Source organism: Stegodyphus dumicola, chromosome X1 (assembly GCF_044657685.1).
Source record: "Stegodyphus dumicola isolate Sdum_Otavi_A_Nest chromosome X1, ASM4465768v1".
Classification (NCBI taxonomy): domain Eukaryota; kingdom Metazoa; phylum Arthropoda; class Arachnida; order Araneae; family Eresidae; genus Stegodyphus; species Stegodyphus dumicola.
In genome coordinates, this window is record NC_140780.1 from 99102419 (window position 1) to 99118711 (window position 16293).

General features: G+C 34.8%; 1 protein-coding gene across 4 annotated transcripts in view; it reads right to left on the bottom strand.

Moving 5' to 3' along the window:
• Window positions 1-4952: 4952 nt before the first annotated feature.
• Window positions 4953-16293, bottom strand: part of LOC118199837 (ankyrin repeat family A protein 2-like) — a 167625-nt gene continuing 156284 nt past the window's right edge. For 3 of the 4 annotated variants that reach the window (XM_035371711.2, XM_035371705.2, XM_035371698.2), the window contains one exon: window positions 4953-5166. In XM_035371711.2, the coding sequence (XP_035227602.1) occupies window positions 5105-5166 (62 nt within the window). In that variant the 3' untranslated portion in view covers window positions 4953-5104. Of the gene's footprint in view, window positions 5167-9428; window positions 9568-16293 lie in introns of those variants that run through there. The other variant, XM_085808658.1, reaches the window with a different exon arrangement.

Here is a 16293-nt window from a genome sequence, read left to right on the forward strand (position 1 = left end):
CCTATAAATACCCCAGGAATTCATATCCGGAATGGGGTCCTTGAGTATAGAAGTTGGAATTTTATTGATGGGAGAGTAAACAACCCGAAAGTTAAATTTCTGCAAAATATGTGCAACTTTATAGCTAATTGATGGAAAGAAGGGAATGACAACAGAATTTTTATAATCTCCTAAAATAAGAGTGTGGCTTTTAGTGTGTTGAGATGAGAATTTTTTAACTGCTTGATTAATAATGTTGGGTGAAAAGCCCCTGTCAATAGCTATTGCTTTTAAATAATTTAGTTCTTCATCAAGGGCTAGTTTGGAGGAGCAAACTTGAAGAGCACGGAAAACATAGGAATAAAATGAAGCTAACTTTTGTTTAGTCGGATGACATGATTTAAAGTGTGGTGGAAGGCAAACCGATGAAGGTTTACGGTAAACTGTAGTACTGAAGTTGGATGTGTTACGTGTGACCAGAATGTCGAGAAACGGAAGAGAATTGCAAGTCTCAAGTTCAAAAGTGAACTGAATAGCAGGATCAATAGAATTCATTGTTGAAAGAACTCTATTTAAATCATCTTTATTACCTTCAAACAGGGTAAAAGTATCGTCTACGTAGCGGAACCATGCCGGGAAGTTTAAAGTTTCAAACAATTTTGATTCATAATAATGCATGTAGATATCAGCCAGGATGGGACTGAGGGGGCTTCCCATGGCTAATCCCTCAGTTTGCTTGTAATATTTATTTTGGAAAACAAAATGTGTTTGTTTCAAACAGAGTTGGGTGAGAGAAATTAGCTCATCAATTTCGATGCAAGAGAAATGAAATTCGCGAAGTCTGGTTTCTAGACATCTTAATGCACCCTCCACTGGGACATTGGTGAATAATGATTTTACATCAAAATTTGATGTAAAATCATTATTCACCAATGTCCCAGTGGAGGGTGCATTAAGATGTCTAGAAACCAGACTTCGCGAATTTCATTTCTCTTGCATCGAAATTGATGAGCTAATTTCTCTCACCCAACTCTGTTTGAAACAAACACATTTTGTTTTCCAAAATAAATATTACAAGCAAACTGAGGGATTAGCCATGGGAAGCCCCCTCAGTCCCATCCTGGCTGATATCTACATGCATTATTATGAATCAAAATTGTTTGAAACTTTAAACTTCCCGGCATGGTTCCGCTACGTAGACGATACTTTTACCCTGTTTGAAGGTAATAAAGATGATTTAAATAGAGTTCTTTCAACAATGAATTCTATTGATCCTGCTATTCAGTTCACTTTTGAACTTGAGACTTGCAATTCTCTTCCGTTTCTCGACATTCTGGTCACACGTAACACATCCAACTTCAGTACTACAGTTTACCGTAAACCTTCATCGGTTTGCCTTCCACCACACTTTAAATCATGTCATCCGACTAAACAAAAGTTAGCTTCATTTTATTCCTATGTTTTCCGTGCTCTTCAAGTTTGCTCCTCCAAACTAGCCCTTGATGAAGAACTAAATTATTTAAAAGCAATAGCTATTGACAGGGGCTTTTCACCCAACATTATTAATCAAGCAGTTAAAAAATTCTCATCTCAACACACTAAAAGCCACACTCTTATTTTAGGAGATTATAAAAATTCTGTTGTCATTCCCTTCTTTCCATCAATTAGCTATAAAGTTGCACATATTTTGCAGAAATTTAACTTTCGGGTTGTTTACTCTCCCATCAATAAAATTCCAACTTCTATACTCAAGGACCCCATTCCGGATATGAATTCCTGGGGTATTTATAGGATTCCTTGCCAGTGCGGTTTAATTTACATTGGCCAAACTAAGAGAGCCTTAAAATTTCGCGTCAAAGAACATGAGGCATATGTTAGAAAAAAGGAAACACAGAAATCTTCTGTTGCTCAACATTGTTGGTCCGAAAATCACACTTTCAATTTTTCTGCTGCCAAAATTATTCAAAAAACATCTTCCATTGGAGAACTGGATTTTCTAGAGGCATTTCACATTCATAAAAATCTTTCTGTTCTAGTTAACGATCCTAATTCCAATCCAAATTTGCCTTCGGCTTTTAGAGAAATTATGTTTTAGTTCTGGTTTCGCCAACAGATGGCGCCACTTGCTTATTCTTGTCCAGGCTTTCTTATCTTATCTAAACATTATTTCCTATCTTGTTCATTTGCGGTTTTGCAGCTGAAGATGATGGTTCGGTAAAACCATCGAAACTAGTCCTGTGAAAGTTTTGTAAATTAACGCTGATTTTTGTTGTTTGACTTCTGAATTAGTATTTATTCGGCGTGTTATTGTTGTCTTAAGAAATTATATGTCTATAGTATTAGTATTAGTCTAAAGTATTAGCAGAGGAAACAAATCAGACAACTCACACTGAAAGAAATGTTTAACAAAGTAAACATATAAATATTAAGCTCTTTTCTTTTGTAAATTTTGATACCCTTTAAATCATAAATGCTTCATTATTTCATAAATCACGATTTCATATTTTCAATTTTATAATTTCTACGTGCCATCTTAGTAGATTTAAAATGATCTAATATCCGGAAAAATCTCAAATCTGGGATCGCCGAAGTCCCGACGAGTCCAGACTTCGGACTTTGTACTGTATAAATATATAAATATATATATATATATTCCGTATTATATATATATATATATAATACGGAATGTATATTTTCAGTTAAACTTCTACCCAATAACTTTAGTGATTCATGAAAGTTAATTTTGCGTCTAGTTAATTCAGGAAAATTAGTTTCAATTAGTTGTTTTCAGCTTTAAAAATATTAAAAAATTTTTAATTAGTTAGTTGTTTTCAACTAATGTGTATCGCCATTAGCAAAAATAATGCATTACTATTAACAGCATAGGATTAAACCAAATACTTAATTGTCTATTGAAGCTTCAAAACGTATTTCCGAAGTTCACTTTTTCTCGGCTAGCGTTACCGAATTTGCCCTTGGCGACCTAAAATCGAAATGGAGCCAACAGATTTCCCGCGAAATCGATAACAGACCATCTGCAGAAATAAACTCATAATCCCGATATCCCATACATATAGTATGTGCAAAAGAGAATAAACTCCGTAGAAGGTGATAAAAAATTAATTTATGGCTTAATTGAAACAAACACAGAAATTAAGCTAAGCAAAACCGAGTAAAAACAAACTGAAATGATAAAACGAAACTTAATTTTCATGTGAATTTTCAGCGCTGACTCTCCCATTCTATTTGTTTCAGACAAAGACCACATTTAGCTTTATAAGGATTGTCATCCATCAATATCCAGTCTTTATAGTCAGCTTGATGAGGCCACAGTTTATTGAAAATGCACTTTCCAGGCATCTCTTTCCTATTGGCGTCGGAAGGGTTGTGGCCTTCCAGGTTGGGACTGCTCTAATTTTGGCAAATATTTTCAGAATCACCCCCTTTTTTTTTCTCGAGCACCTTCATAATCACTTTCGCCTCTTAAAAAACTTCCGGCTTCACGCTTTCGTCACAATCTGCCTAAATTTATGGTTAACACCTGTTTCGAAAGATTGGGTGAATAGCCAATCAGACACCGATACTTTCGTTCGGGTAGCTAATTGTTTTCTTTTTTTTTTTTTTTTTAATCGTTTGTAACGCTAATCCGCCAACAAAGTGGTTAGGAGGCGTGTAATTTTAATTTCATATTCATGAGAAATCGCAATTCACACTGAGAATGGCAATCATTAGAAATGATAAGAAATGTCAAATTAGCAAAATTAAGGACCGTTTATTCATTTTGGCCAAAATTAAGGACTTTTAAGAACCAAAAATCATTTTTGAAAAAATTAAGGACTTTTAAGGACCGTGCGAACCCTGTACAGAGTAGAATGTGCTTTCCATAAAACAAATGCTATCAAAATCTTTCATAACTAAACGTATTGATAACATAACAGATTGTTATATTACATTGAAAACAGATTTTTTTGAAGATGCTGTAAATGTTAATTTCAAGAAAATGTTTTTAAAGTGGTTATTTAAAAGTCGTTCAAAAATATAATTTTCCTATTCTTATTTTGTAATTACGGGCGTCCCGTTTTTTTGGGTGACATTTATTATTATTATTTTTTTAATTTCAGGAAACATATTAATGGCCTGACGAGATGCTTTCTTTTTTTCGTGGAGTAATTTTTAAAAACATTTACTCACATTTTCGAAAGCGTACTCTGAAAAAAAAAAATCAATGCATTATGACAAAAACAGTGTTGGAAGGTCTCAAGCTGGGTAAAAAAATCAAGTGAATAGATGGTGTTAGGCTCCCATATGGAATGAGCCTTGGTCCCTCCCTTTATATAGTAGTTAGAGAAAATACCGTTATTTTAATTTGCTGAGAAGTAAGATTACTTTATTTTGTATACCTCTAATTTTTTAAATAAATGATTCTTATTTCTAGAGTATGTACTACTTTGAATTCTTATTTTAATTTGATATGTTTGGATATGTGTTAAACCTCTTATACACGATTGCTATTATTAATATTGTTGAGGGATAGCCTTACTTTGACTCCAATTTACTTTTAAATTTAGATTCTTTAAGTCTACTTTACTTCAATCCTGCAGCTATAGCGCAGGACGGGTATAAAAATTTAATTTTAATTTTAGCATCTTTTTATGTTTCTTTTTGTATCTATTTTTTTAACATATAACAACACTAACCTCACTGTTCGATTTATCCTTAGATATGAACATATTTTACGAGATAAAAATTAAAGCTAATGGGTGAATATGTATTAAACATACTTCCCTAACAACATTTCCTTCCCTGTCTCCAGAATTTCTTCCCCTCAAAAACAACAGATTTAAAAAAAAAAAAAAAAAAAAAAAAAAAAAAACAGTTGCAGTTCTAGAAAAATAATTAACTGGTTTTAGAATAAAACATTTTAAATGAAATATCTTTTGTTAAATGAATGAAATAAAAAGGGTATACACAGATTCATCAAAAAAATAGTCTTTATTTTCATGTATATTGATAGATATTAGATAATAATGAGAATTGTAAAAATAACAGTATTCTATAGATAAATAAAACTAATTCTATATAAATATATTCATGAAATATTAAATAATTTACTAAAATTTCTGTTTTATTGCTTCATTTTGGCCTCCGACATGATACTCAACATATATTTCTCCATGACAGCTTGAGCTGAAAATAAATAGAAAAATCATCAATTTTGCCTTTTCATTAAAATGTGATTAAAATAAAAACAAGAGTGCATGCATTTGAAATGAAAGAATGCTTAGTAACTGTAAAATGACACAAAAATAAAATTATGCATGCCTCATGTGAACAGTTAGGAAGGATGCCAAACTGTGCAGTAATGATATTTATTGAATTTCTATACTCTGCAAATTAAAAGTATACAACGGCGTGAATTTATTTTTCTGCCTAGGATACCCAAAATGGTTCTGATGTTTTTAATCTGCTTCCTCACAGTCACACAGAACAAAATATCAATCGAAATTTATGCATTCCAAGATTATCAGAGAGAACATTTTATTAAAGTTATTACATTTTAATCATTTTATTTTCCCCAAATCCATAATTTTGAAAACTTCGCTGTCTTCTCTTGATTTCTGAAAACATAATTTTACTCTTAAATAACTATCCTTATACTGTTGGGTTGTCCTGAAAGTTCGCGCCGATTTTTGATAGGTGGCGTAAAAACAGGTGTGAATATATCAAAAAGATTGAAAACAAATGACATGCATACATATCGTAAAAGACGGTACTTCAGGCATATTTGGAAAAAAAAAATTGGTTAGTTAATTTTTGTCAGTTTTATAAGCCTTTTAATATGGAAGATAATTATGTGCATTTTAGGCATTTAAAGCTTTTCTTTTACCGGAAAGGCTAAAATGTTACACAAGCAACAAACGACATATACTGTTTATGGCGAAGGTGTTGTAGCTGAAAGAATTGTGCAGAAGTGGTTTGCTAAGTTTAAAGTTGGTGATCCTGCACCCAGCTGAAGATCAGATTAAAATGCCATGTCAAAATCCACCATCTACCAGCATTTTGTGAAGCATGGCTATGTTTTACCGTTAAAGTGTAAAAGTTGTTAATGTGTACATTATCTAGCTAATCTGCAGATTAACTGATTTGTTCCATTAAAGTGCGGAATCAAGAATTTTCTGCATTTTACCTAAGTAGGTAATGTGCACATTAACGGCTTTCCGTAAAGTTCAAAAGTTTGTTTCTCTTTTTTCCTTTCCTTCTCTCTCCACTTTGAACATTACCTACTAGGCACTCGATAATCTGCATACTGCATACTAGGCGCTCGTTAAACTGAAAATAAGATCTTTGCTGGAACAACAGCAATGTTTCTGTACGCTTAAATTAATATAATAATATTTATTTATTTTACGATATCTAAAAAAATCAAGTTAATACAATGACCCAATCAACAAATTAGTAGACAGAATCAATTCTCAATCAATTAAAAAAATGTAATACAAAGAATAAAACGGTTTAAAATATTATTACAATTATTACCAGAGCAATCTACAGACTGGTGACACTTCGAATTACATACCAACTGGATTTTGCGACAAGCACACCTATTTGTGGTACATTTACATTTGCAGTAACATTTTCTAAAAACCTGCCCACCAACATTATAAAAGTGTAAGTGGCGGCTGTTTTAAATGTACAGAAACATTGCTGTTGTTCCAGCAATAATCTTATTTTCACTTTAACCTGTGCCTAGTAGGTAATTTTCAGATTACCTATGTAATTTGAGAAATGAGACTATTTCCCGCACTACAGGTCACCCTAGTTAATCTACAGATTAGCTAGATAATCTGCAGAATAATTGAATTCCACACTCTAGCGGTAACAGCTACATAAACCATTTTGATGTACGAGATCCTCATTATTTAACGGAGAAAAATCTGATGGATCGTTTTCCCATTTGCGATTTACTCAATAAACGCAACGAGGAGACACCAGTTTTGAAGCAAGTAGTAACGGGGGATGACAAATGGATCTTTTATAATATTGTTGAGCGAGAAAGAACTTGGGGAAAGCAGAATGAGCCCCCTTTAGCCAATCCGAAAGCCGGCCTTCATCCAAAGAAGGTCATGCTCTGCGTCTGGTGGGATTGGAAAGAAATGCCTGTACTTTTTTTTTTTTTTCCAGTTCTCATGTTAATCCGCGAGTAGCTTGCAAATTTGCTCGCTCTGTTCCGGCTGTCTTATTGGAGGTGACGAAGTCACGCATCGTTTCCTGGCACCCGGATACAACCCTATCCTGTTTGTAGCACGTGCAATAAACTTTGAGGCATATCATTTGATAAGCATATAGCATTGTACGAAAGAGTAATATGAAGCGAAAGCAATTATAGTCTTTAGATTATTGAAGGATACGGTGAAAGTAATTTTGGCATAGCTGACTAGAAGTCAGTAACAAATTCCTATTTCCATAGTGCAAAGTTCTATCGGCATGAGAGCGTGTAAGGTGATAAATTCAAATCGATGTGAAGAGCCACCTCGGGATCTACGGAGAAGTCTCTGAGTATCTGAGTTCGTAGCTGGCGAGGCTAAAGCAGGAGTAGGAGGTGAACATAAGGTGCTACTGCGAGCGATAAAGTGAGTTGAATGTTCAGAGCGGATCCGGCGGACACAGGGGTGGCCCAAGAGCGATGCGTAGTGACGTCATGTGGGTGACAGTCGCTAGTTCTTGGCGTTGTTTACATTCGCTGCATCAACAGTTTGCTTTGATTTGTGTTGTTAATTTGCTATTATACCTAGTCGGAAGTGGCAAATTGTGCTATAGCGTTGTGTCAGAATTATACACGCCAATACGTTTTTTGGCGAAAAACACTCTTTACAACCAGATAAAATAACCGACTATTTTTTTTAATGAATTTATGTAGTTTTCATATATAAATGTGATGTAATTTTACATTTATTTTTTATTTTACTGCTATTTTACATTTAAAATTGAAAAATTTCTCATTTTAAGTAATTTTTTATCATAATCTTCATTTTGTGAATGAGACTTACATCATAGTGAGATATTTAAACTCAGCGTCATGGTTACCAATACTGAGTACCTGAATGATTAGTTGATAAATTCGCTTATCCAACTTCATTCACATGTTTTGGTTACTTTCTTTACATCCCAAACGTAATTCTATGTATTGAAGCAATGTCTGGGTTAAGCATTGCGAACTAAGTAAAGTAATACATGCTTCACCGTGAGGAAAGAACAATTTCTCAACCACACTATGATGCAAACATCGAATGAGTGAGTGACATATTTCCTTCAGTGTTATTTAGCTGATGCATATGTCTGATATAATTTAATTGATATAACTAAGTGAACTTACACATGCTTGACCCTGAAGAAAAACAAATCTGTATATTGTGCTGGAATACGATAGCGAAAGATTAAGTAAGATATTCTCTTCAGTGTTATTTAACTGCTGCATATGTTTTAATTTTGATTCCGTATAATTCGTTTTTAATTATAAGAGAAAGACAAATAATTAAATACTGAACACTATTTTGAGTATAACAAAAAAATTTTAAGAAACAATCTGATATAAATACATTAGTAATTAAAAATATTTAATTTGAATACAGGCTGCTGAATTGAAATTAAGATGCAGGGCAAGTTTATTAGTTTTATTATAGTGCATTTATGTGTAAGAAATGTATTTTAATTATTCCATTTTTAATTTATGGAGGGAAGAATAGGGCTTGAAAATCGAAGATTATTTGCTACAAAAAATAAACACTCCAAGATACATGTTATATAGAAATCTTAGGAGTGTAAGGGATTATAAGAGTGCTTTTAAATAATACTGAGAATATATGCACTTCTGGGGTAATTAAATATGAATTTATGGATTTAAATCTTTTTATATATATTTTTGCTTGAGTTATGTAATTTAAACTGAAAATCACGATCATATATTTCTGTTGGAATGTCAATGTTCATTTGCATTAAAAAAAATGCATGAGCAATGAAAATAAATAGGGAAATACTTTTTGATTATGTTATTACCATGGTTTAGCAGTTATGCCTTCATGTGTTCTATTCAACAAGATTTATTTAATGCAGATAATACAAAACAAAAATATTGAAAAATACCTTGTTTTACAACATTTATTTCTCTTAATTAACTTAAATATCGTTTTTCATTTTCTAATGCTTTCCTTTAAGAAAAGGATGTAATGTTTACTATTATTTTCAGCATCCGTACGAATTCTGTGCATAAAATAAATATTTGTTTTAACAAAATGCTTAATCAGAAAGTATATACCCGGTATTTCCGGTATGTTGTTATAACTACAGCATATAAAATGACAGCTTACATTTTTTTCCGTTATCAAAATCATGTGGCAGACGCGGCGACCTATGTGTCTCGTCACCCGGGTGACGTCACTACCAGCAACCAATAAAAGGCTTTTTTCGTTCATGGCCTAACCTTTAATATTAAAGACCCTTGGGAGGAAAAACTAGGAGGTTGAAGGGGCGTGACCAACAGTCACGTGTGATGCGGCAAGGCAATCGGGTTGGCTGTACAAGACGAAGTATCTAAAATAAATTTCTACATGCAAAATTACTAACAAAATGGCATGTAATATCAAAGAATATTGTGGAAGCATGACATTGAAGATGGTGTAGATGTCTCATCAGTAAAGGCATTAGATACAGATAATATAGACAGGTAACTTAATATGTACAATGTCTCGTGATCAGAAACAACTCAAAAGCTCTATGCTGGTACAGAGTTAATACAATGCAGTAACACATAAAATGATATGAAAATAGTCAGAATATATAAAATAGAAGGAAAACCTATATACATATGTACAAGATTCCACACCATGGGTAGCAGATACAGTTCGGAAGGGGTCACGTGATCACCCTCTTAACTTCAGACCCTGGAGGATGCTGCTTAGAAAACGTAAACAGCACACTCAGTTACTTAATGATGATCCGCACAGTATTAAGTTGGGAAATTGTGAATTCCATCAGTCTGAGTTATAAAATAGGCAGTGTACGGGCGTAAAAACTTATTCTCATTGAGGATTTTGTAGTGAAATAAACTGAAGTGTTGCAAATATTCACAATCAAGTGCACCAGCGTAAAAGCTCCTGTTTAGCCTGCGCAGGAAGTCCTTTATAGTATCCAATTTTTAGATCATGACGTAAAAAGTCGTTTCGCACAAAGTAGTGTGTATTCGTGATAATGCGTAAATACTTGTTTTGAATGATTTGCAATTTCTGGATATCTGAGTCTTTGGCAGATGCCCAGGCTGGTGATGCGTAGCACATGATGGGACGTATAATTGAGGTATAAATGAGTTTCTTTTTGGTCAGATCGAGTTTAGAGTACTTCCCGATAATTGGGAAGAGACATTTCATGACTTTTAGAGCCTTATTTCGGACGCTGTTGATATGACTGGTCCAGGTTAGATTTGAGTTAAGGATAATCCCAAGATACTTAACTTCCTTCACGATAGGGACTCGTTCATTAAATAGGATAAGGCAGCGTTTCCCAAACTTTTTTGATCGCGGCCCGGTACGAGATTCTAAATTTTTTCGCGACCCACCTTATAAAAAAAACATTTATTTACAAAAAAAAATTTATTTTTTAATAAAAATCAAAATTCAAGTTATTTGTTTGTTTATTTCATACACAAAAATTGCAAAATAATTATATAACAAAAACACAAGAAATTAAAGACAATCCATTATCTTCATTTAAAACTTAAAGTAAATAAAGTAAATTTTGTTTTACATATTTTGACCTTAGTGCGAAGGATGATGTTGGTTTTCATCACATAGTAATTTCAAATTAGGACTTAATGATGGTAACTTTATTCTCAAATTGGGTTCGACATCCAGTCTGTGTTTCGACACTTATTTTTTAAGTACACCAAGGCAGTTTCACACGTATAAGTGGTGACAAAAGACATTAAAAATTGTATCGCTTTTTCGCTTACGCTTGGATATTCCTTTTGACAGCGCAACCAAAAATTAATTAGTGGTACAGTTTCAAACACCTTTTTAAGATCGGTGTCGCATGAAATTTCAATTAAATTATCCACTTCTTGTTCAATAAGATTAAGCATTTCTTCCTTTCCAATATCGACAGCAAGAGGATCTTTAATCCGCATATTATTTGAAGGAATATCCGGAAAGTAATCTTTAAAACTATTTATTAGCTCCGAAAGATGTTCTTGAATTGAAACAGATAGTGTTTCAAGATGTAAATCTTCATCGTAGTTTGAATGGGTTTCAATAAATTTATGTAATGTTTCAAAAGATTTAAAATTTCCTTTTGAAAGTCGTTGTTTCCACAGAGTCATTTTTTTAATTATTGCAGCGACTTTTTCCGATACTTTGAAAATATTTAAACCAAAGCCTTGCAGACGTTTTAAAACGTTTGCTTTTGAAAGCCATCGTGAATTACAATACAAAAGGAGGTGCTTATGATTCTCCCCATTTCCTTGCATAATTCTATAAAAAGTCTGCTATTTAATGGACGAGACTTTATGTAGTTTACAAACTTGACACATTCTTCCAAAGGTCATGTTTAAATTCAAAGGCATTACGCTTGTTTATAGATACTACAGTGCACCCATACACAATTAATTGCTAATTCTTGAATTTGTTTAAACAAAGCTTTATGACAGCCTGCCATTGCACGTGCTCTGTTGTTATTTAGCCCAACACACTTCATCCAATCAATACCGTGACTAGTGAAAAAATTATTGGTAGCCTTAAAAATTTCATCTTAGGTCGTTCTTGTCGGTAGCCTGTTACAACAACAACAACAACAACAACAAATTCTTGTATGGTGTCTTCGTCAATATATCTGATAAAACACATTAGATTTGCATTATCCTCGATATCTGTGCTTTCATCTATTTGCAAGGAAAAAAAACTTGCTCTTTTTTACTTGAGCAACTAGTCCTTCTAAATGCTTCGCGCAGTCATCAATTCTCCGTTTAACCGTATTATTTGATAATGGTATCGCCAAAAATAAACATTTCCCCTTTATTTTGAAATTTCAAAAGATGTCGAAGTGAGCTTTTTATTTGACTGGTGAGGTAAGAGTGAATTTTTCATTTTTTTTTTTAGCAGCAATCAATTCATTTTTCTTATCAGTAAAAAAGTTAATTGGCTTATCAGAGTACTCAGAATGGAGTGTGTTTAAATGCCGTTTCAACTTTGACGGTTTCATACTTTCATTTGAAAGTTGCTCATTGCAAATAACACATAGCGGCAAATTATTTTGATTGCCGGCGGCAATGAACCCAAAGCGTAAATATTCGTCACAATAGTTGCGAGTCCAAGTAGCTTTACGCTTGTTATTTTGGCGCTGTATGTCTGCTTTAGGTGCTTCAGGCACAGTTTCTTCACGATCATGATGTTCAGCTTTGCTCGTGCTTGGTTGATCATCACCATTTAAATCTGTGGTTTTCTTGATTAACCATTTATCCATTTTAAAAAAGGTTACAAGCTTTAATAAAAAGAACTTGTTTATTAATGATTTATAAGAAAAAGTATTTTTATTACTTCCCAATATGAAGTTGCTATTAATAATAGGTAATAATAGCTATTGTCACATAAAATAGGTAACAAAAATTCAAGCATAACCTTGTTTTGATACACGTGAGTTTACGGCGCATGTACAGGAGAAGGCACTGAATGACGAATCGAAATCAGCCAATCAGAGCACCCGAATTTAAAAAGTCCGGTAGGAACCAGTGGTAAAGGGTTGCCACCTGCAGTACTTGTAAAAGTTTAGAAAAATATTAAATTTAGAGCAAAATGTTAGAGAATTTTTGTGTTTTTACAATTTTTGCACGACCGAGCTGAATTACTCTGCGACCCGCTGGCATATAAGCAAAATGTACACTGCTAGGACAACAGCTCGATAATCTCGGCATAAGTGTGTAACGTTGCGCGCCTCCAACTTGCACGCAACCAAGAGGTGACTGTTGAAACTGGATAAATGACACAGTCTTGCTAAGGGTTTAAGTCCCTTTTTATTCAACGCAATAAATTACAAGTGCGTGCTCTTGACGCTCACAAACTACGCCAACTCGGCGGTAAAATAAAAGTAATAACCTGAAAAGAAACTAATGACAAGACTCTAAATACGAGGCTCTCTAAAAGTAACTAACCTCACCGCGTTTTACAATACCGCTGCTAATTCAGCAAACTTGAAGATCACTTGAACGATTAACAATTCTTCCAGGCAAGCACACAGGCCAAAACGCGGGGTTCTGCAATTTCTGGCTAACTACCTCCGCGCTCGTGAAGTAAGAACAGCACACCTCGAACTCGTTTCCTTTCTATTTAACTCAGAATACTTCCGCTGATAATTTGAATCCTTGCGCGTTCTACTAAAATTTACATACTCTGGCATTGGCAGTTCCAGGGGAAAGTAAGGCTTGACAGGAAAGATAGTTTAAACTTAAAATAAATGTTAGTTAAAATAAATGTAAACCCTACAAGTGTAACTTGGAACTCTCAACATCAGGAGTGTTTTCCATTGCATCTCTGAGCGTGAAGGTGCTCTGTTCCCTCGCTCTTGCATTTTGATTCCTTTGCGTTTTACTATCTGATTTTATTTGTACTAAAAAAAAAAAAGGGTTGGCATTCGTTGAAGTATGTTCATCAGTTTGCCGTAAAAGCCCTTGCGTTGTACTGTTTTATTTTCGCAAATGGATCGATTTTTCGACTTCATAGGTTCGGAAATCACGAACCTACAGATGATTCAGGAAGATAGAGGATATCTGACTGAAAGAGAAGCTCGTGACCTGGCCCTGTTCTGTAAATTTAGGGCGCTTGCCAATGATGAATGCAGACCACTAAAAGATGACAAACCAGAGAATGGTTCTAATGATTATCCTGCTACTGCTGCGGTTACCCCATCAGCAAACAGCATGAAAAATGATTTTCCTCCCCGTCCTAATATTAAAGCTAATGTCAGAAGAGCGGAGAGCCCAGCAAAGTCTGAAGAAGATTTTACGAAATATAAAGCACTAGATGCCAGTTCGGACGACTGCGCTCCCAGAGGAGATACCACCCGGAGACCTCGAAAGCAACCAATCAGAAAGCCGGCACCACTCCAAGCAGCCGCAACGAACCCTAATTCGCCCATACATGATCCCGGCACTGCTGAACCAATATCCATGGAAACAGCAACCATTGATGATGGAAAAATAGATGAAATTCCACCGGAATCAGTAAATCCTAACAAGAATGGCGGACGGCTTCCGCCCTTCATTGTAAGAGATACCAACTTCAACTGGAACAAAGCTAGGGCGCTCTTAAAGAAGCATGGACTATACTCTGAAAGTGACTACTTCGGTCAACAAATCCAGGACGGATTCAAGATATTGGTAAAAATACCAACTATTTTTAAACAAGTCCAGAAAATTCTGAAAGATGAAAAGGTGAGTTTCCACTGTTTTGAGCTACCTGCATCTAAAATAAAAGTAGTAATCCGGCATTTACCGGCTTACATGGACATTAATGAAATTGCTGAAGAATTAGTCGCCAAAAATTATGACGTCATCCGTGTCAACCAATTGAAAAGACGAAGAAATGGTGATGTAATCAACCTCCCCCTCTTTCTCATTACTCTTACGAGAAATGACAAAATAAGAGAATCCATCAAGAATCTTTCCTTATGGGAATGAAAATCAAAGTTGAGGATTACAAGGGAAGAGCGGGACCCTTGCAGTGTTATCGCTGCCAAGGGTTCCACCACTCGCAAGCGAACTGCAATCACGAGCCGCGTTGTGTTCGTTGCGCCGAGGCGCACGAAACTTTCAATTGTTCAAAGGATAAATCTGAACCTCCGAAATGTGCCAACTGTTTGCAAGTTGGACACACAGCCAACTATAGAGGATGTGAGAAATTTCCACAGCAGAAAGTGACTCCCAAAGCTAAAACGTTCAATGAACGTATAGTGACGAATAAATCATATGCTCAGGCATTAACTACGGGACTCGCTCCGGAAGCTATGAAAATGATGACAGAGGCCAAACAAATGTTACAACAACTAAGTATGTTGGTCACCTTCATTAAGGAATATGGAATTCCTTTTCTGTGCAAGAAATTAATTGATGAAAACTCAACTACACATCAGGAACGAAATCCGGACTCCCAAATTCATGGATAATTACACCAGACGGCTGACAACTATCCGTTTCGTTTTCTGGAACGCCAATGGCCTCCATAATCGAATTGGTGAATTCCAACAATTTTGTATTGATCACGATATTGACATTGGCATGATTACTGAGACTCATGCGAAACCATGCCATCGTCTCAAAGTTCCGAACTATGTTTCATACAAATGTGACCGCACCACCCATAGAGGAGGGGGTGTTTTGATTTATGTGAAAAGACAATACCCGTCGTGTCTCATAAATTCATGCACGGATTTTAATTGTGAAACTGTAACTGTTCAAATTACTTTACCGGTGTATGGTGACATAAATTTCTGTGCAGTGTATAGCCCACCACGAAATCGACTTTCTGAAACTTTCCTAGACTCTATATTGCCTGAAGACTTCCCTACGATTGCTGCTGGGGACTTTAATTCTAAGCATACAGCATGGAATTGTAGAAGAGACAATGCCAATGGAAAAATTTTACATGAGCATGTCACAAATCACCCTGTAGTATTGCACTCCCCAAGTGAATACACATATCGACCGGACCGGCTAGAAAAATCAGACATTCTAGATATTGTTCTTGCGACTACAACGGTTCCAATGGCATTAGATGTTATTCACGAACTCGACTCTGACCATCTACCTGTAATTGCTACCTTAGGAATTCCTAAACTCTCGACTAATACGACCAGAACTTACACAGACTGGAGGCTTTTTGAAAATTTGTTGAAAGACTGAACTTTCCCTCAAAAAAGCCTGAGTACTGTTATTGATATTGAAAATGAAATTTCTTCATTAACCAGTAAAATTAATACCGCCACTGTAGAGGTAAGTGATATAATTAATAATAGAGAGAAACTTTATAAATTACCCTCAAATATTCGTTCGCTAATGCAGCAGCGAAATAGGTTAAGAAAACGTTATCACGTGACCTGGTCTCCACTAATCAAGAGGGAAATTAATAAGATCAGTAAAGAAATACAGAAACTTATTAAACAACATAAGGAGGAATTATGGCAAGAAAAAATGCTGAATTTGGATGCCAAAAATGGTACATTTTGGAATTTCATCAAAAATTTAAAAACTACGTACACCAGTAACCGACCACTGCACTT